The sequence below is a fragment of the Microtus pennsylvanicus genome, chromosome 12 (assembly GCF_037038515.1).
Source record: "Microtus pennsylvanicus isolate mMicPen1 chromosome 12, mMicPen1.hap1, whole genome shotgun sequence".
Lineage (NCBI taxonomy): Eukaryota > Metazoa > Chordata > Mammalia > Rodentia > Cricetidae > Microtus > Microtus pennsylvanicus.
The window spans coordinates 63,589,509-63,610,784 of NC_134590.1; the positions used below are offsets into that span (position 1 = coordinate 63,589,509).

Sequence of the window (21,276 nt, forward strand, 5' to 3'; positions counted from 1 at the left end):
TATTTTTAGTTTTCTCATTGCTATTAATTCTACATTATATATGACCGTATATACGTTGCTCTCTGTTGTATATGCATGCATGTCAGATCCCTTAAAACTGGACTTACAGACAGTTGTACACACACACGCATGCGTGCACACACATTTTATTTTTAAAAATAAATAAAATAAAATAAAATGGAGAGGTGATCAGAACAAACATTTCTCTGAGGGACAAATACAAATAGCCAATAAAGACCTAAAAAGATGTTTGATGTGGTGCACACCTTTAATCCCAGTGCTTGGGAGAAAGAGGCAGGTGGATCCCTGAGTTCAAGGCCAGCCTGGTCTACACTGTGGGTTCCCGCCAGCCAGGGCTGTGAAGAGAAGCCTTGTAAAGTGTCCAGCAGGCATATCTAAAGTTTTTTTTAATGATGTATTTATTTTTATGTGCATCGTGTTCTGCCTACATGTGTGTCTGTGTGAGGTGTCAGATCCCCTGGAACTGGGGTTGCAAACAGTTGTGAGCTGCCATGTGGGTGCTGGGAATTGAACCCAGGTCCTCTGGAAGAGCAGTCAGTGCTCTTAACCACTGAGCCATCTCTTCAGGGCCCAGCAGGCAAATCTGCAGGGAAGCTCTGGCTGGCCTGGAACTTATTATATAGACCAGACTGACCTCACACTCATAGAGATAAGACTGCCTCTGCCTCCCAAGTGTTCACAACTGCATGTCACTCCAGCCTCAGAGTATTTGACACCCTTTTCTGGCTGCCATAAGGCACTTGCACACATGTGACACACATATATACGAACTAAAATTAAAAAACAAAGTGTATTTCACCTGAGAAACAATATTTGAAGTTGACTTCTGGCCTCCACATGCACACATATGCACATGCACACACATGCGTGCACACACACACACACACACACACACTTAAGCAAGTCTGCTTAAGACTGACATGTGGCCACCATCAAAGGTGCCTGGTAGAAACTGGATCCTGAGAACTAGCCTCCATGAGAAGCACAGGTTGAGTCAATGCAGCAATATGAAGTTTATGTACATATAACATATATGTCTGTGTATATATTGCATATGTATCTATAAATTCTACAGTAGCCACAGCACGTATTTAGAATCTAGTCAAACACATTTATTCTTAAGGAGTGTCCATGAGATGCTTGGGAGCCACCATGTAGGGTGGCAGGAAGTGGACAGCCTGGTCACCCATGTCAGTATTTCCTCTGGAGACCACTGTCCACTTCCCAGGCCAAGCAAAGCCCAGGAGGCTGACCTGGCTCAGAGGTGGGGAAGGGCTGCATCTCTGCAGGGCTTATGGTCTCCCGGGAGATCCCTCACTTCCCAGAAGACAGCCTTCTGAGAGCCAGAGCCACCTGGCAGGGCCACGGCTCACAGTCACAGACTGGCCTCACCTCAGGCCTCTCTCCTAGGATCCCAGAGGTGAAGGGCTGGCCTCACCAGAAAAGACAGAGAGTCTAGCCCCTGGCAGTGGGGGGAAGAACCAGAAAGAAGAGCATTTCTGATAGCCGCTCACCACAGCACTGCTGTCCCCAGGCAGGTGGCATCTCTGTGGCCAGCCCTTGCTCCAGACCACCGTTCACACCCTGACTTTAAGCACAAGACAACGGTGCTTGCTTAAGGACACACTGCCCTGGGAATAGAACCAGGGCAAGTCTCCATTAGGGCCATCTGGGCAGTGGTGGTATTGAGACCAGCCAGTCGGAGTGGCCCCTGAAGGGGCGATTGTGGATGAATGAGAAGAGAAGGAAAGAGTCTGGAACAAGGAGCAAAGTTCCCGAGACAGGAGTGGGCTTGGCTCGTTCACTAGAAGCATGCACGCCTCCTGGCAGGAAAGGCGGGTGATCTGTGCTGTTGTGGGCTGAGGCAACAGCTTGGGCTTTAGTCTCCTGTTGCGATGCCGCTGATGGTGCAAGAGGAGAGAATGCGGCCCCTCCATCAGAGAACACACCTGTCGAGGCTCTCCCAGCAGAGAAAGATAGGTAGCAAGCCAAGGCCACAGAGTTAGCCAGGAAGCAGGCACTTGCTTGGTCAGGCTGGCTCTCTGAGCAGTCACTCGGTCCCTCCAACCCCAGGAAACATGCAGGCACTGCTTCAGCTGTCTGGCCTGCTGACCCCGGTTCTGAAGGGCCAGGCTTGGCCAGGACCCAGGCTGGTGGCAGGGCCAGGCACAGGAGACATCATGCCTCAGGCCCCAGCACCAGGACCACGGCACCTGTCCCAGATTAGATTCTCCTTTCTCATTACCGCTGTAATGGGTCCTTCAGACCTCATTCCAGCCCTAGATATTATCTGACCCGTATAATTAATTAATTATCGCCCAAATATTATAGATTATTAAAAATAGCATAACTAATAGTGTAATATCTCAAGCTGTCGACTTTAATAGTCAACATTGTCTTGGCGGAGCTTATCAGCCCGGGACACCCGGTGAGAATATTGATTCCGGGTAATTTTAGCCGTCATCTGCCATCCTGACGGGATTGTCAGGCCTCACCCAGGCCGGCCTCATTTGAAATCGTTAAACCGCCGCGCGGCTCACAGCGGATCTTAATGTTTCCTTTTTCTCCCCTTCAATATGTTTCAGCAACAGAGAAGGAAATAGAGAAGTGGAGGGGGGAGGACGGCGAGGGAGAGGGACGGCCCTGCGCCCCTGGAGAGCGCAGGGGTGACAGGCTCGCCCCTACCTTCATGCCGGTCTTTCCTGGGGATCTCCCGGCTGAGCCCACAATGTGAGGGGGCGAAGGATGGGGGCTCCCCACTAACAAGCGCCCTATCCAGACAACGCGCGCTCGCGCCCAGGGAAGCAGGCGCAGAGCGGGGTCCAGCCGCGCACGCACACAGGGTCGGGACTATTCATGCTCCCGGGCAGTCGGGTCCCAGTGCAACCTCCAGGCCGCACCTCAGGGGGTCGGACTTCAACCTCAGGCCACCTCCTGCTCACCCCATCCTCGGGAGCGCCTGACCCAGGTTGCTGCAGTTCCACACCGCGTCGGCAGGGGGCGGGCGGAGGCCGTGGGCGAAGCGACTGCGTGTCTTCACCCACGGCTCAGCCCATCCTAGTGATCATCTCCGGACACGCTCACCCGGGTCGGCACCTCACCGCACCCACTCGCCCACTAGTCTCCAACAGCCACCCTGAAACACCCCCTACAGTGAAGACACGCCCCCATCCAGAGGACAACCCTCCCCCACCTCTTCACACTCCTTCCCCGGGACACCCTTCACCCATGACACGCCCCCCTCCCGCCCCGCAGACACTTTTCTCACTCTTGAGGTTTCACTTTCTGGCCACCCGGACATCCTCCTACTCTGACAACAAGCCCGCTTCCCAAGACACCCTTTCAGAAGAGGTGACCCCTATCTGCAGACACTCCCACCCCAAGAAGGATCTGTCTCTCTCCAGGACACCCCCACCTCGACGATACGCGTCCCCCCCTCCCAACTTCGACGACACGTCGTTTCCCCTCCCCTTAGATCTCAAAATCCCTCTTCCTGGCTTCCTATCCTGTCCGGTAGAGTTTCTCAGCCTTCTAATTATGATTCATGTGCGTGGTAAGAATTTAATAATCAAGGGCTGAGCTAGAGGCATTAACCTCAATTAAGTTCATTGTTTAGTGACCAACTTCTCTCCACACACCTTTCTGCCCTGGAGTGGCCCTGTAGGCACTTAGGTATGCATGTGTGCCAGTGGAAGACTTTACTGTATTCATTTATTGGGCACCTTCTGTGTACTTGGCCCAGACTCCATCTGGCCCATCTTTAATGCTGGGGTACAGTCTCTAGACATCCTCCTACTCACCCCTCTGTGTTCTGCCTCTCTGTCCCGGGGGGCCTGTCTTCCCAGCTACCCAGACTCCCAATACAGGCCAGCCCTCCTTGGCAGAGAAGGTTGAGAGCTGACAGGCCACATGTGTAAGAAGTAACTGCAGAGAACTCTGTGGCTCAGGGTGGTGATGGCTGCCATTCTGCTAGGTTCTTTTGACTGAGGCTTTGAAGTGGGTTTTAACTCCACACCCTCATCCAAGACCCAAGCTGGACGGGGAGGGGGAACCGACAACTACAGCCAATCCCAGGAGCTGTGCCTTCACACGAGTAGAAGTTCCAAAACTCAGAGACCTCTGTGCCTTCGGTTCCCGCAGGTCATGTGACCAAGCTCAGCTTCAGGAGCACATGGCAGACATGTTCTCCAGAAGACCATGGTGCAATGAGGAGCTGAAGGGAAAGGAGAAGTATGGACAAATTATCCAGCCTGCCGCATTTCTGACTCAGAGCTTCCCTGGAAACATGGGAAGCATTGTCATTACTGCACAACACACTCTGATCCTCGGGACTGTGTGTTAGAACTGTGGCATTGAAAGGGTGACTGTGCCACCCCTGGCAGGCTAATTTCCAGGCCTTGTCTCCACCACCCTTCTAATAGTCTCTGGGAAGGCTGAGTCTGGGGCCAGTATTCAGATGCCTGTCACTCCCAAGACAGAAAAAATCCAAAAACGAGTATAGGAAACCATGGAAGGATGTGTCTCTGCGAACTTTCATGTAGTCTGACTGGAGAGGCACTCTGAATTGTGATTGACAGCAGCTTTCCTGCCTCTGGAGAAAGAGGGTTGTATCCCCAGTTCTCTCTGGAAGCAGCATCCCTGCCAACAAATGGCATTGGCAGCAGTCAAGAAGGGTACACAATGCTGTGCCCGGATCTAAGCAGGTACCATCTGCACCCATGGATCAGGGAGTAGAGTAACCAGACTGCTCTGAAGATATGGCAAAGCGGAGTGAACGCAGAGCCAAGAGTCACCAGGGCACTTTCTGCCCACAGAAGCTAAGTTCCGCACTATGGTACAGAGCTGCATGGCCTTGGCTGAACCCTTGCCCAACTCTAACCTACTTTTCCTTGTTTGTGCAAACATGTGTTTGCACTTTGCATCCCACCTCTATCTTGATGACAGGCATAGGACAAAGTCGCACACAGTGTTCAAGAGCCCAGTAGTTGGCCATCGGATAAGGAAGGACCTTGGGTTATGGGGCTCAGATGTAGGACCATGCAGGATGACCCAGGGAGTCCCACAGGCAGGATGCTCAACCCAGGCATGATTCTCAGACCACGTCAACCTCAGGAAGCTTCTAGAAGGGTGCAGGTTTTGGCCAGGCAATAAAAAGTGAGCAAGGGGGCATGAGCCTGCATACCTTTAATTTCAGGCAGAGGTAGGTGAATCTCTGGATTCAAGGCCAGTCTGGTCTAAAAATCGAGTTCTAGGCCTTCCAGGGCTGCAAATAAGACCCTGTCTCAAAAGAACAAAAAACAAAAAGAGTCAAGCACAGTGCCAAGGCACCCAGTTCCCCGACTCAAGAAGGGTCCCCTGACCTCATGCCTTTATACAACGTGGCCTGACCATCCCTCAAGGGACTCAGCTTCTGACAGTGAGGTGCCTGGTGCTTGTGTGCTGTTGGGAGCCCTGGAGAGTGAGGGTGGGTGGCACTCTGGGCAAGTTCTGGCCTGGACATTCTGCTAAAATGTTTCAAGTATGTCAGCAGCAGCAAAAAGGCTGGGGCAGGGGTGTGACAGACCCAGGGACAGAGCCTGTGAGAAGAGGGTCCCGAGCACCCTAAGGGAATCAAAGGGAAATGAACAACAGACTGGGCTCCATGCTGGTGATCTCCAGACTGGCAGTCAGCAAGTTGTGCCACACGGTGAGGAACAAGGGTGGATGAAGGACTGGGATCTCCCGACCCCTTGTCGGCCCTGGTTTCTGCACTGTCCAGGACCTTCTCCCTGGGCCCAGGAAACTGATTATTCGTGACTTTTCCGCTTTAAATGCTGGCCAGGAGTATCAGCCTTCACATTAAAGTTCCACCACTGACTGGTTGGATGACCTTGAACACATCATTGATCCTCTTTGGTCTCAGTTTACCCCATCCTGTCTATCTTGTGGTTAGCAAACCCTCCTAGGGCAGAAATCCAACTAGCAGTGTAAGAAAGGAAGCCAGCAGCCAGTGCAGACTCCATGACAGTAAGCATCATTCCCAAAGCCCTGGAGTGACTCTTGGGTAATCGCTTGCTAGGAGCCAGCCCCTGCCTACATCTGTGCCCTCCACCTCTGAATCCCGTACCATTTGAACAGGAGGATGCAAAACCAGCAGTCACTGATTTTGTGAAATTCTCTAGCCCTTTGGTATGAGGTGAGTGGGCCAACATCTCATCTGGGTGTGTAACACACAGGGTTCAGACACCACACTGTACCCCCAAAGATAGCCCGCACGCTCTGAGATGGGCAGACTTGTGATAGACTGTGGGGGGCTGTGCAGGAGTGGAGAGCAGAAACGTGCTAGCTGGATCCAGTCACTGAACCTGAGACGTGGTCTCCTGGAAGCTGAGGTCGGGGTGGGGGAGGTGGGAGAGGTGGGGCCGGGGAGAGGGAGGGGGCGGGGCGGGTGTCTGCCGAGCAGACTGGGAGGCTGTGTGACGGGCGCTGTCCGCGGTGCTGACCCGCAGCCTACTGGTTGGGTTCTGGGAGTAGTGCTGAGGGCTGTTCCTCTTCTGTGACCTCAGGCGGTGAGAGGTGAGCAGCGAACGTCCTGCCTCTTCTGGGTTTCTGACTGTGCTGTGCCCATTCGTGAGGGGATAGACGATCCAAAGGGAAATATACATCTTCAGGAAAATGAACAAGCAGAATTGCTCTAATTGCTCGTTCATTTTCCAGACTGGTGAGCAGCAGGGTGTGCCAAGTGTCAATATGGGTGGAGGTCAAGAAAGGCACAGGAGAGCACCTGTCCCCTTGTCAGCCTAATTTTCTGCATTGCATCCTTCCATGGGGAGGCAGCACGCTCAGAGGCTGCAGAATTTCAACAGCCCCTCAGTCCACACTCAGGTAACCAGATGACTAACTAAAGTTCTCTGAGTGTTCCCAGAAAGGTTGTGGGAGCCTTGGCGATTGGGTAGACCAGAGGTAGGGGGTTGTCACAGTGTACGAAGCAAAAGTGGAAGCTGTCTATGATGTGCCCAGTCACAGAGATTATGAACACCAGGAGCAGAAAGAGAAGGGATATTCCATCACCCAATGTTCCTTTACTCTGAGTAAGTGGCTATTACTGGAGCCCTCGGGTCCATGAGGGGAAGCAAATGGGATCTTGGAGATCACCACACAGTGGAGAGGAGTCGTTAGCCCAAGGTGAGTTAACAACAGATGCTGGAATTTCCTATTCTTGCTCTCGTCTTCCAGAATTTCAAAATGCGTAATCGATGGGGAAGGAAGCTAGAAATGCCAGCCCATCCCTCCTTTTCCTGGGCCCACCTCTCAGATCCCTTGGCACCCTTGTCTCTGCCTTGATGCCCAGTCCAACACGACTCTCACTCTGACTGGCCTGCATGGTGGCATGCAGTAGGGAAAGGGGATGGAAGGGGTGTTTCCTGTCCACTGCAGGCAGAGCCAGCTCCACTCTAGGCTGAGGTTTCACCTGTCAGTGCCCACCTGGGGCCCTCGCAGTGAAGCTGGTGGGGAGAGATACCCTGAGGTGGCAGATGGGCACAGAATGCACAAGTGAGGGTCTAATTGACAATCAGTTGTGATTAGGAGCCAAAGGACATCCTTAGATGAGACTGGGAGGAGGAGGGGATAGGCATCCCTCTGTTTGGGTTGTCTTCGGAGATAGGGTGGGAACAGTGGAAGAAACTTTGAGCTAGGTCTATACAGCACTGCCCCAGACCAAAGGAAGACCCACTCAGCTCCAGAGGACCCTCAGGCCCATCCTACTCTTCAAAGTTGGCAGTGAACTTGGTAGCTCATCACTCTGCCTGCGGCAGCTCCCATCAGGACACTGAGGGGCAGGAAGAGATGGGCAGTAAGTGAACTTAGACACCTATAAACTTCTGGATGGCCAAGATGCTTACTCTGAATTACACTCAACTCTGACCAGCGTCTGCCTATCGGCAGGGAGAGCATTTGAGAGTACTGAAAAACAAAGCAAAACACAACCAACATCTAGTTGTATATTTTTCTATAACATGTTATGTTATCTTATTTCATATCCTATGAATATATTGTATTATATTTACTATGTCCTAGCACTAATCTACACTTACATCCTAGAAAAAGCCTTGATTTGCTTGTGCTGAAGGAAAGCTTTACGGAGACAGCTGTGCAGGTCATCGCATTTCCTCACAGCCACACCAGCTCTCACCCACACAGGAAAGTGTGGGTGCTGTGGTGGCTGCTGTTTGTGTAGCACCACTCACCTCGCTGAAGACCTGCACTGGTGACAAGTGTCTGTGGGGGAGTGTGTGCGTACAGGGATGTCACACAGTCTCCGCTACCCAGAGCCAGCTCCAAGGTCTGAATGTGAGAGGCTTGTCCTGCCCTCCCCTCCCTCAAAGAAGCTCCCCTGCCCCTAGTGGCTCCGCTTCCCAGGGAAGCAAAGAGGATGGGGACCGGGCATTATGCCTGTGTGTGGTCTTCACCAAAGGACTTAAAAGAGACAGAAAGGAAAAGAGAGGAACAGGCAAGGGAGAGGTGATGGGTGAACTGCACTACACTGGAGAGCCACCTTCTGTGTATGGGTGCTCATGAATGAATCCTGCTTGTGCGGTGATCGCTTGTGAATGAGTGTGAGCGCGCGCGCGCGCGCGCGCGCGCGTGTGTCTGTGTGTGAAGAGAATGAGGCGTGTACATCTATATTCAAACTCAGCTGAGGAGAGGGCGGGAGCGAAGACCAAGGTTGGGGGGGGGCGGGAAGAAGATAATTACCTCACTGCGATGAGAGATTACCCACCCTCCTTCCCCAGAGGTGATTTATAATTTAAAGATAAAGAGTAATCAAGTCCTGGCAAGGAAGGACACAGTGTTGTGGGTCTGATTAGAATCTCAGGATGGACCAGCACGCGGTGAGGGTGGGAGGGGGCAGGGAAGAAACTGAGGGGGAGGAGAGCCCTGCCCCCCTCCTCCCGACTCCCGTCCCAGCCTCCCAGAGGCTCAGCATGTCCGAGCTTGGCCCAAATTACAGGCGATCGGTCCCCCATTATTTCTCCTAACTTTTAATTTCTGCTTCCGAAGGATCATTGCCCGCGGTAATTGCAAAGGACCGTCCTTGTGCAGAGCAGGCTCCCGGGACCACGGTGGGAGGAGGAGAGCAAATCCGCTGAAGCACAAGTCTTTGGCGCACACACTCACACCCTAGGCAGGAGCTCCACCGCTGGGACCCACCTGGGTCCATCAGAGGCGGGTCATTGGCCTGAGCGAGGGAAGGAGGGAAACTCTTGACCTCCGAAAGCAAAGCATCGGCTACCCGGCCCTCACCCTCCGAAGCCAGGCTCGATCTTCCGAGGTCACAGAGATCGCTCTGAGAATATCCAGCCAGACCTGAGACTATCAAGACGTGCACAAATACAGAGGCCTCGAACGGCCCTTCCGATATCTTGAAGGGTGGGAAGGGGGTGGTTTCCGTATTATTTCTAGAAGAAACACATATTTTCCCATTACATGAAGGGTATCGATCTTTATGTAGGCCGCCTACTATTTGTGCGAATTTTCAGTCCCCCTTTCCGAGGGCGGGGACCGGGAGGGCCGTCTAGCCCTCCTCATTTCGATTCCACTTCTAATGAGCATCACTCGCGGCCGCCAGCCCCGCCCCTTGCGGGGATTTCGTGCGGTCCCTAATTTGATCAGCCAAGGGGGCGGAAGTCAGGGCTGGCGGGGGCGGAGGGGCAGAGATCCTGACTGGAGAGCTCCAAACAGGAAAAACAGCAACCGAGGGCGGCGAAACCCAGACTCTGGAAACGCCCCACAAGGGGCTGAGGACCCTGCAGAGACTCAGAACTTGCAAGAGTCCCCACTATTCCCCCATCCCAGCTGCGGAGGGCACGGGAGTCCCGAACCACGCGTTCCACGCAGCAGGAGAGACCTGCCCCAGAGCGGTACCCTGAGCTGGGAGGTCCAGGCTAACTCTGGGCTCGTGGGTTCACGCGTCCGGGGGGCCTCCGCAGCCCTCTTCCGTGGACTGGTCCCGCAATTATTTAAAAGCCGAGCTGTCTCCTCCCCCTTCGCCGAGGAGGCGGGCACGCAGTTTCCAGCCCGGCGGAGGCGCAAAGGCACGGTGCTGACCACGACACCCTCCAGCGGATTGTGCTGGGGCTCCCGGGAGGGCGTCTGTCTGTCCGGCTCTGCGGCTCAGTCCGTGTGTCCCGCACCGGGCCCGCCTACTCCGCCAGGGACCGTTCGCAGCCAATTAGGCGTGCGCGCTAACGAGGGTGGCGGAACCCCGCGGCCGCCTGCGGGCGCACGTGTGTGCAGCGTGTGGGCGCGTGGGCGCCTCCGGCGGGGCCGCCATAAATGCACTGGCCGGGCGCGGCGGGCGCCTGAAGCGGTGGCGGAGACAACGCCGGGCAGCATTAGCCAAGCGGAGCGCAGCGCCGAGAACAGCTGGGTTGAACTGTTTTTGTAGGGCTCAGGGATGGGAGCCCAGTAGGCAGCGGGGCCCGAGCCGCCTGAGCGGCCCGAGGCCAGCATGAGTACCAGCGGCCCGGCGGCACCTGGGGACGTCCCCGCGCTGCCGCCGCCACCGCCCGGGCCCGGCTCGGGGCCCGCACCGCCCGCTTCTGCGGCTACTGCTCGGGACGCTATGGACGGACGAGCTGAGCTGCCCATCTTCCCCCGGGCTGGAGTCCCGCCGCTTGCGGCCAGCGACACTGTGCCCGCGGTGCCAGAGGGGGCTGGAGCGGCTCGGCCCCCCGCACCCCCGCGCCCCACTTCCTTCTCAGTGCTGGACATCCTAGATCCCAACAAGTTCAACAGCAGGAGACGCCGGTGCGTGCTACTGGGCCCTGTGGTGCCCGCTACGTGTGCCCCTTGCGCCCCAGCCGCCTCGTGCGTCCCGGTCCCCGCTGCCTCCGGACGCTCTCCGCGCGCAGAGCTGGAACGCCGAACCCTTTCCGCTGCCACAGGAGTTGCAGCGGCCGCGGGAGCCGAACCTGCAAGTGAGTATAAGGGGTGAACGCCAGGGGCTAGGGCAGTGATTGCTCTGGAATGTTTATGCTCCCAAGACCCTGTGGCGAGCTGGGCCTGTCTCGGCACCAGGATCTGTGAAAAGTTCGCAGAGCGCGGGGTCTGCGCCCGGCGCATCCGTGGCTTCCTCCCGACCCGGACTCTAGGGCCTGCTGAACGTCTCTAAAAAGGTGCTGGGCTGGATCTGGGGTTTTAGCGTTGCGACACGGTCCAGGATTCGCCTAGTCAGTCTGTGGCTTTGGCGGGTAGTTGGTGCTGGAGGGAAGGGACGTACGGAGCTGGCTTGGTGACTTACCCACCCCCACCGTGGCCTCCCCAGCCCCCCCCCTTTGGACAAATCAGACTAATTGTGACAAAACGCTGGTTATCTCTGGAAAAACAATTAAATCCCTTCGATTACAGTTAAAGGGAAATGTGCTTAGCGGCGGAAAGCGGCCGGTAATGGGGCGGCCCGCGCCCCCTTTGCGGTCGATATCCCATTACGGAGCATGCATATCTCTTTCAAGCACCTTGCAAACTCCCCCCGAACATCTAAATTATAGGGTCAAAATTCGGATAATTACTCGATTAAAACCTATTACACTTATTAGGGGCCGCTATTGATCGCGAATTGCATTCGACCAGCTCCTGATTGCTTTTTGCTCCCCTCCCCCGTCCCCCCTCTAACTTCCTGGCCCCTGCACCTCGCCAGGACCAGAAAGCTCAGGCTGGACAGGACTGGGGCCACCAGCTCTGCCAGCGTTTCTGCATTGACCTTCCGTTCCTGGAGGGAGGAAGAGCAGGTCCGGCAGGCTGCAGAGGACCCTTCCTGCTCTCTGCAAGGGGCTGATCTACCAGGAACCCGCGGCTGCCTGCTGGAGCTTTGTAGGGTGCGAGCCAGCGCTGCACAGTTAGGGAGGGCAACCAGGCTGGGGTTGGCTAAGGGTCGCCTGAGGGAAGAGTTGCCCTGCTTAAGGCCTGGGAGTTAAGGCCAGGACATCCGCAGTCTTCACGCGACCTGGGTCTTTTGAGCTGGGGGTTATTTGCGAGGAGTGAATTTCGTTTATGCTCCAGTATGCCGGCACTGACCCAACACGAAAGCAGAACCCGGGCACTGGGTTAGAAGGCTTAGAGGGCTCCTTTGGCATTTAAAGACCACCTGTGGGTGAGGGGTATAGACAGTCTTTAGATACCTGCATAGGAGACAGACAACCTTTCAAATTTCAGAGACAAAATGCAGTCACCGCGGCAGCTTCTGTCTGGATGCTGCGGGACTGGTGCTCAGATCCCCTTTCAGGCTGGTGCGCAGCGTTTCACAATGCCCTTTCCCAGCCTCCAAACTCAACCAGTTCGGGGGAGGCTGTCGTAGTGGAGTTGGGGAGCTGAGTAGTGGGCTCCAAGGCTGGCAGAAGAGCCAGCACTTCCTGCCACCTAGTTTTCAGGGCCTGAAGCCTGAGGTTAGGGACAGCTCCAAGACGACTGATTTTGGTTCTTAGACGAGGCCTCCTCCCAGCCGGCCGACCCCACCCTAGTCCTCTGGCCCCTCCAGCTATTAAGAGTGTGGTAATTGGCTGGCCCCGGGCCGCTGTAATTGGAAGGTAATATACGCCGAAATAAATTAAATGGACTTTAACTAGTTTGTACATTACACAAAATGAGTTTAATTAAGTTTGTATCTGTCCCGTGAATCGATCGGAGCTCTCTCACCCCGTACACGCCGAGGTCCGCCCGCGCGCCGCAGCCCTAAAGGCCGAGGGAGGCGCGGACTGCGAATGGGGCAGCAAAATCAGCTTGACACGGAAAGGATTTTCCCGAAGGAAGGCAGAGAGGAGATGCAAGCCGCGAGGAGAACGGCTGCAGGGAGGGAGGAAAACAAAATCTTTGGGGAGGGGGCAAATGAGGAAGAGGAGAAAACCCAACGAGATAAAGAGAATCTCTGCAGGAGGGAGCGGGCAGTGCGGCTGGGTGCCGGGCTGACCCTGTGTTCTCTTTCTTTCCGCCGCCCGCAGGTGCTGGGGACTCTTACAGGGCGGACGAGACCGAGGCCAACGGCTACAGCAGTGGCAGTGGCCGCAGCCCGACCGCGGACAGCGAAGATGAAGCGCCCGAGGACGAGGACGAGGACGAGGCGCCGGAGGTGCAGGATGCTCACGGCACGGAGGAGGCGCGGAGAGGCAGCGGCGGCCTCGGGGTCCGCGGGTCGGGCTGCCCCGGAGCGGCCGAGGTCGAGGCTTCCCCCGTGGACGAGGCCGCAGCCACAGGGCCCCGTGGGAACTCGCCCGGAGCCCCGGGTCCGCCTGCAACAGCTCCGGGAGCAGGGGGCGCGGGGAGCACCCCGCAGGGCGCGGCCGTGGCCACCAAGCCCAAGCGGAAACGCACGGGCTCGGACTCCAAGTCCGGGAAGCCGCGGCGTGCGCGTACCGCCTTCACCTACGAGCAGCTCGTGGCGCTGGAGAACAAGTTTAAGGCCACTCGCTACCTGTCGGTGTGCGAGCGCCTCAACCTGGCGCTGTCGCTGAGCCTCACCGAGACGCAGGTGAAGATCTGGTTCCAAAACCGCCGAACCAAGTGGAAGAAGCAAAACCCAGGCGCCGACACAAGCGCGCCGACCGGCGGCGGCGGGGGCCCCGGCCCAGGAGCGGGGCCCGGCGCGGGGCTGCCCGGTGGCCTTAGCCCGCTCAGCCCCTCGCCGCCCATGGGCGCGCCGCTCGCCTTGCACGGCCCGGCCGGGTACCCGGCGCACAGTCCGGGAGGGCTGGTGTGCGCTGCGCAGCTGCCCTTTCTGTCCAGCCCCGCGGTGCTCTCGCCCTTCGTGCTCGGGTCGCAGACGTACGGCGCGCCCGCCTTCTACGCGCCGCACCTCTGAACCTTGGTGCCAGGACCTCGGTGGGGACTGCACCGTGCAGCCTCGTGGCCGGAGGACCTAAGGCGAGCGCGACAGTCTCTTTTCTAAGGTTTCAGTCGTTCTGTATATAGCTGGTTCCTACAGAAGAGAAATTTATAAACGATTGTGCCCTGGGGTCAGAAGGAAGGCTCCCGAGGCCTGCTTCAAGCACTTTGCAGAACTCTTAATAAACCACAGGAAGCGTTTTAGAAGGCTCTGGCGCCGCAGGATTCTGATCCCGCCTTCCTGTCCGCTTGGGTTCTTACCTCTCTGTGTGCCTTCTTGAGCGGGGACTTCAGAGCACTGGGCTCTGGTTTTGCTGTTAGTTTTAGTGTCCCATGGCCAGCCCTCACTCTAGTAGCTTATATCCAGGTACTCCTTATCTTCGGGCTCGCTCTGGGAGCTGGTGCAGCATTGAGCCGACTCCCCTTCCCCGCTCTTGCTCTCTTCCTCTCATAGGTGAGGTTCTTGTCCCTCTCCCTGCAATCTGGCACTGTTGTGCTCCAAAGGGGGTGCCCCATCCCGTTGCTCATCGTCCTCCACACCCCGTCCCACCTGTGGCCGGCTTCCCTGGGCTCCGAGGGTTGGGGTTGAACTACCTGCCAGAGTGTCATAGCTAGACTGGAAGCCCAATGACCTGTTCTGGTGTGTCACTCTTGGGCATATTCAACATTTGTGTAAATGTGTATATGGTTTCTATGCGCAGAATGCAATGAGCGCGCGGGGGGTGCGGGGTGGCCCTAAGCAGTGGCTGCACACACCTCGAAGCATATCCTGAACCACTTATGGCTATGGTGGCAGCTTGTTTCAGCTCCAGAAGATTTTGCAGATCTAGTAGGGGTGGAGACAGGATGGGGAAGGAGTTGGTGTGTGGGTGTAGGGTTGGGCAGGCAACTGTCTTCAGGTCTGCACCAGGGTCTCTGACTCACCTTGGAAGAAAACAGCTGTGCTCCACTGTGGTGCTTGACTTCTTACCCTTCAGGCATCCTCCAGCCCACAGTCTGTCCCCACCCAAGCACAGTGAGCTCTTGGAGGAGTCTTGGCCCTAATCAGCTATCGTTATCAACTGGGGGTCAGGTTGATAACGAACTGCAATGTCTAGAACTGGTGGGGAGTCCTTTTAATTGGCTTCTTAGTGGTCAGGAGTCAGAGGGCAGGTCAGAGCTGTGCATCTGGCAGTTGGCAGGGGCAGAAAGTCTGCCTGCCCCTTTAAGATAGCCCAAGACTGGTGCCTCTAGCTTCCCCCACTCACCAGCAGAGACCTGGTGCCCAACTCCAGCAAGCTCACTTTCCATTTCCCAGATCTTCCGGGCCTGGAATTTTCTGTCCTGACTTGGTGTTTGCCACCCCCTAAGTGGGCAGCAGGCTGGACAATACTGTATTCCTGGTGGTCAAGAAGTGAGAGCCCTCCGTGAAGTGGGATACGTTTTCACTGTAACAGGTGATTCCTGACCTTGTTGCTGAGGAGTGGGCCTCTGAGACACAGCTGGCAAGGAAGCCCTAAAAGCCTTCAGGAGACTCTTGGCATCAAAACAGATAATGGCAGGCCCAGCCAGAAGCCACTCTGCCTGAATAAAGAGATCATGCCAGGGGGCTGCCCACCCAGCCCTCCTCAGCTCGGGCATCTTTCACACGCCAACAAATGCAGAATCCTAGCCCCTCAGCAGGATGGGGTGGAACATGATAAGGGGTGGGGGTGGCCTCTCTGCAAGCTCCCTCTGTGTTGGTGCTCAGGGTCCCTATACAGGAGAGGGGAAGCAGCTCCCAGATGACCCTGGAAAAAGACCCAAGGTCCCCTTCCTTATGCCAGCCTTGCTGAGCTCAGCTGGGAATGCTGAGACAATCCAGAACTCTAGAGCTCTCCTGGGGAGATGACAAGGTAGGGCTGGTAGCTGTGCGTCCCTGGTGCTTGGGTGCTCTTGCATGTGATAACGGATGCAGTTTGGCTGGATTGAACTCTTCTCATCTGCCGAGGCTCAGTCCCAAATAGGGCTGCTTACACTCATTCGCCCCAGGCTGTAGGACCGGGTAGGAACATGAGTCAGCGGCCATGGGGCGGCAAAGCAGTGGGCTCGCCACACATAGCTGCTCTCCTGTTCCTCTCTGGGTTCCCTGCTGGCTCCTCACTGGTGTATGGCCACATGTCATGACACGGAGTAGAGGCTGCTTCTTGGCATTTCCTGGGTCCCTGTCGTCCTTCTTGCTGGACTTTTACTGTGTATGGAGCACTTGTCTGTGATAGGATATTGTACGACAAAACCTTTTCTGGGGAGATACAACATATCTTCTCACCCCAAATAGAGATCCCACAACAGATGGAATTACAAATGCCGCCAAAGTCCAACCTGGTGAGCCAATCGGTTTTATTGGGGTTCCTTACAGGAGTGTGGGTTATTTACAGGAGCAGAAATGACTCAAAGACAGCCGCATCATCAAGGCCCACCCAGCATGGATGGCAGCTCACAGAGCTGGGAACCTGGAGCTCACCGCACAGCCTGCCCAGTTCAGCAGGTTGGAGGGTGCCCTTCCCAGGTGCCTCAGTTGGTTTAAACCTCTTCCAGGATCGCAGCTTTGTTTTTCCTAGTCTCTTGGCAGCTCAGCTCTTCAGAGAGGGACTCTCGCTGGTCCGGAGGGGCTTAGTGAATCTGGTCAATTTCAGGATTTTCCTGAAGTTGAGTTGTTTGCCTTCCTGTGTAGATAGCTTCCTCCAGAATGGAATGTTTCAGTATGGAGGACACTGTTACACGTCACAACTGTGGGCTTCTGTCTGGGACAGGAACAGGTCCAGCGGGCCAAAGGCTGCTGCATGCAGGCAGGGCTCAGAGGAGCCTGCTGGGCCTGCCTAGTTCTGGCCTCTTAGCTGACTTTCTCAATACACATCTGGCAGCTGGTGAGGTTCGGGGTGCAAAGTCTGCTGACCCCTCCAGTTGGACCTACAACTCTATTTGGGCCAGACCTGGGTGGACACACCGGTTTGTTTAGTTCTTAGTCCAGGCCTTGGGTGCTCCAATAGACTGGAGGCCAGCTGGTCTTTGGTCTTGCTGGCCTTTACCACACCCCTTTGTGCTGGTGGTTGAGAAACTGACTGGACCCCAGGGCAAGAAGTCTACCTTCTAGGACTTAGAACCCGCTCTGGGGCGGTGGTGGCGCACGCCTTTAATCCCAGCACTTGGGAAAGAGAGGCAGGCGGATCTCTGTGAGTTCGAGACCAGCCTGGTCTACAGAGCTAGTTCCAGGACAGGCTCCAAAGCCACAGAGAAACCCTGTCTCGAAAAACCAAAAAAAAAAAAAAAAAAAAAAAAAAAAAAAAAAAAAAAAGAACCCGCTCTGGCCTGGACAGCCCTTCTACATAGAATCTGCCCATCAATTTCTTTTCTTTAGACAGGGTCTTATCATATAGCCCAGGGTATATTCTCAAACTCTTAAGTGGACATTCATGCTTCGGTCATCAAAGTGCTAAGAATACAGGCACATCTGCCCTGTAGCCCCCAGCTGCCTGTCAGCCACATGTGGGAGTTTCTTGTCAATAGAAGACAGGGCTGAAAGCAAAGACAAACTGGCCAGGACCCTGGAATAGGGAGGGGCCTTTGCCCACACCCAGGCCCCCTCCTCTCTGTCCCAACTTCCTGTGTGAGAACCGCTGAACCCAGACACTGAGGAAGATCCCAGTGAGGCCACACAAACCCCTGCCCCTAACCACCCCCTCCTCACCACAATCCTGCCTGTGCTCCATGGCCCCTTGGGTGTGGGTCAAGATTGGGTTTGTTAGCCTCTGAGAGAAAACTCAAATGAAAGAATTTGAAAACAGACTTTATTTTCTCATGAGAGAATTGTGTCTGTAACAGTCCTAGGCAGATATAGCACCTTCACAGAGCCCTATGAAGCCTATCCAGCTCTGTAGCAACATCTTTGGGCTGGGCCCTCATCCTCACAAACCCAAATGTGCTCCAGCCACCATGACCTTATTCTGGGCAGCAAACAACAAGCAAGGAAGGATACCACTTCATTATAAAACACTTTCCCAGAAACCCAGGCTGCTTTTGCTTCATTGGTAGAGCTCAACCATGTGACCACTGAGGGAGGCTGGGAAATGGGGTCTTTTCCCGGGGTCAGGCCCAACAGAGACAGATGGAGGTTTCCTGCTCCCAGTCTGGTTCCAGGCCAGACCTGCATGACAAGCATGGCTGCCTTGGTCTTCCTCTTTCCACTCCTATGGCTCCTCTTGTCTTGTTCACTATCTGTGTTCACTGTCCCCGCTAACCATTTGCCCTTCCAACTCTCTTTCCCTGCATGGCGTCCCTGTGTTAGCTATTCCTCTTCTGTGGTCTTGCTGAGGGAGGCTATGGCCTCATCCAGACCCCACTCAAGGTGTCCCTAGTGGCCAGTGGCCTTCACTGCCCGTCTCAGATCCACCTTGTACCACAACACTCAGCCCCAGAAATGTTCAGGCCCCACCATCTCCAACTATGTCACCTGGAGCCTAGCTCTGCCCAATGCCCAACGGAACCTGACAGAGCCTGCCAGTGGCTGCAACGGCCTGGTGCCATCCCCTTCATGTCTTCCTTGGTGTCTGAGTACCCCCTTATGCCAGAGTCATTTTGCTGGCTGTGACCAGGGCCTATGGTGAGCTCCTTAGGTATCCATTCTGGGTCATCAGGGCAGGTGGATCAGAGGGACCCTCCCTAGCTCCAGGAGCAAGGATAACATTTGGAGATAGGGAAGCAGGGCACAGAGAAGAAAGCCAGGGGGACCATCCCTATGATGGAAAGGAACAGCCAGTGAGGGGAGGAAGCGGGATTGAGTCTGCCCAGCCGCCAGAGGGTGTGCTCTACCCTGTGTCCCACCCCCAGGACAGCCCCTAGCTTCTCAGTCTCCTAGAGGCCCCTCCCCTACAGAATCCTCTCACCTCCCACAAGCACACATCTGGGATGTTCGTGTTCCACAGCCTCCAGGGACTCCTGCGTGGCAGCCACCTTAGGTGCAGCATTACCTGTACCGATGAGCTCTTCCAGGGGCACTGACCACATCCGTCCTGGAACAGACAGACTAGTGCCTGGTGCTGATGACCAAGCTCAGCAGGTAGAGTGCTTGCCTAGCAGACATAACCGGGCCATGGCGGTGCATGGCTGTGGTCCTAGGACTCGGGATGGAGTCCCAGACCATCCTTGACTACAGCGTGAGCTTGAGGCCAGCCTGGAACACATGGGTTCTGCCTCAAAAACAAACCGGCACTAAGTTCTGCTTTTTGGCCAGGGGCTGCTTGGCAGGATGACTAAATTCTGGCCGAGCTGACACAAGCGGTGTGTGTGTGTGTGTGTGTGTGTGTGTGTGTGAGAGAGAGAGAGAGAGAGAGAGAGAGAGAGAGAGAGAGAGAGAGAGAGAGAGATGGGTAGCAGGTGATCCACGGCAGGTCTCAGTAAGCACACTCCTCTTCCCTTTTGTAGACAAGGTAATGGCTGGAGTCCAGTCTCCTCAGGCTGTGATGTAGCCTGGGAAGATGAAGCCTGTATGCTAATGGCGGGCGTCATGTGGCCTCCTTACAGCCCAGTACCCATCTCTGACAGAAACATCCCACAACTCTATTTTACAGGTGGCGGCTCTGTGACTGCTCCTAGGCTAGGGCCTAGAGCTCAGTCTGGCCCTTGAATGCTGGCAGCTGTACTCATAGCTCTAATGGACACTGTCAGGCCTCCTGCAGCTGGCTGACTCTGCCTTCCCAAAAGCCTGCCAGCCAATCCTGCCTCTTCCCCTCCCTGCAGTCCACCCCCAGACCCAGTCTTGAGCAAGTAAAGACTGTTGAATCCTAAGGGCCAGCAACTGCCTTTCTTCCAGCTCTGAGCCTTGGACCCAGGTACTCTGACCTCTTCCTCCTGAGTCAGGGGCCTAAACTACAGCAAATACTGGGTGCAGGGTATTGTGGAAGCCCTGGGGGCAGTGCCCAGCTGAGTGGCACTGCCCAGACCTTCACTGTGGCCCCTACCCTGCTCCTATCCTGGCAAATCTTTCTTATATAAAGTCAGGGAGATCCACTGAAAAACAGAATACAGAAATCACCAGGATAACCGGCCAGTCCCAAGTCACACCTTACAAACTCTCTTCTCCCATCCCTAATGTTGTAGCTTTACCACAACAGAGCTCTTTGACCTAAAATTGCATCACAAATCTGCACAAGTAAAAAGGCTGCCTGCATTTCACCAGGTAGGCAGTTCAAGTGCCAGACCAGGAACACTGCAACTGGGGCTTGAACACAGTTTAGATGCTCTCTCAGATCTGAGAAAAGGTGTGTGGGGCAAGTAGTTAGCTATCCGAATTGTAAAAACCGTATTTCCTAGTTCATATTTTTTAGGCCAGTGATTTAAAGGGGAATATGGATGCACAAAAGTGACTGAAGAAATAATCGTGCTAGCCCCGGCTCAGCAGTTCCCCTTCCAGATTAGTGTGCACCTGAATGCAGCGATGGGTAAGAGTCGATGCAGACAGCACACCCATCCTCACAACAGTGTGCTGCGGGGAGATCCTTCAGAAGGTAGAACGAGGACCACTGTTCACAGCAGTAACCAACAAAAACAAACTTTTCAAAACCCTGGGAAGTTAACAGAGGTTTCTAACAGCCAACCCCCTGGGATGTCTGCTGAAGAACGGCTGAGGATGCAGTTCACTGGCAGAACACACGCCATGTGCAAGGCCTTAGCACTGCACACACAAATACAACTGTTTCTGGTAGTGTAGACCTGGGATCCCAGTGTTCAAGAGGCTGCAGCAGGGGCCCTTGAGTCCCAGGTCAGCCTGAGGTATATGTAATAAGACCTGTACAAAAACCAAAACCCTAAAAACAGAAGCAAGTTCCTAGCCCAATTCTGCTTGACTTCCATGTGTGTTTGGTCATCTTGGTTTGGACGCTCCTACCATCCTCCTCATTATATCCCTAAACTTGTGCAGAGCATCAGGGAAAGTGTTCCAAGCATGGTTAGCAGCGGAAATCTCCACCATCTTACACAGTACACAGCTGCCCAAACAAAACAATTTTTACAAGGAGCCGTCAATCCCAGGCCTGTTCTAAATGAAAAACACTAGAAATTGAATGTTGTGCGCCAACAAGGAAACTCCTACAAGACAAGTCACAATTCAGAGAGCAGTAGCTTGTGCTTGGAGACATGGGACCAAGTGCTTGGCAGGGGTTCTGAGCTCCAGGATCTTGTGGAGGCAGGCGCTTTGGACTTAGGAGAGAAATAAGTATCTATTTTGTTTACAACCAAAGGAAAGGTTACAAAGAACTAAATACTCATTTCCACAACACAGAAATAGAGGAAACAGCAGCAGGAAAAGTTCACCCCATCAACAACACTGGTGACCGTGAGCAGATCAGAGACTCCTCAGGCTGCAGAAACGAGGGCAGAGATTAA

The 21,276-nt window shown here is 54.9% G+C and overlaps 1 protein-coding gene across 1 annotated transcript; it reads left to right on the forward strand.

Moving 5' to 3' along the window:
• Nucleotides 1-10,513: 10,513 nt before the first annotated feature.
• Nkx1-1 (NK1 homeobox 1) lies at nt 10,514-13,855 on the forward strand. Its single transcript, XM_075943879.1, has 2 exons — nt 10,514-10,982; nt 12,999-13,855. Exons 1-2 carry the CDS (start codon nt 10,514-10,516, stop codon nt 13,853-13,855), a joined length of 1,326 nt encoding a protein of 441 aa, XP_075799994.1.
• The last annotated feature ends 7,421 nt before the right edge of the window (nt 13,856-21,276 follow it).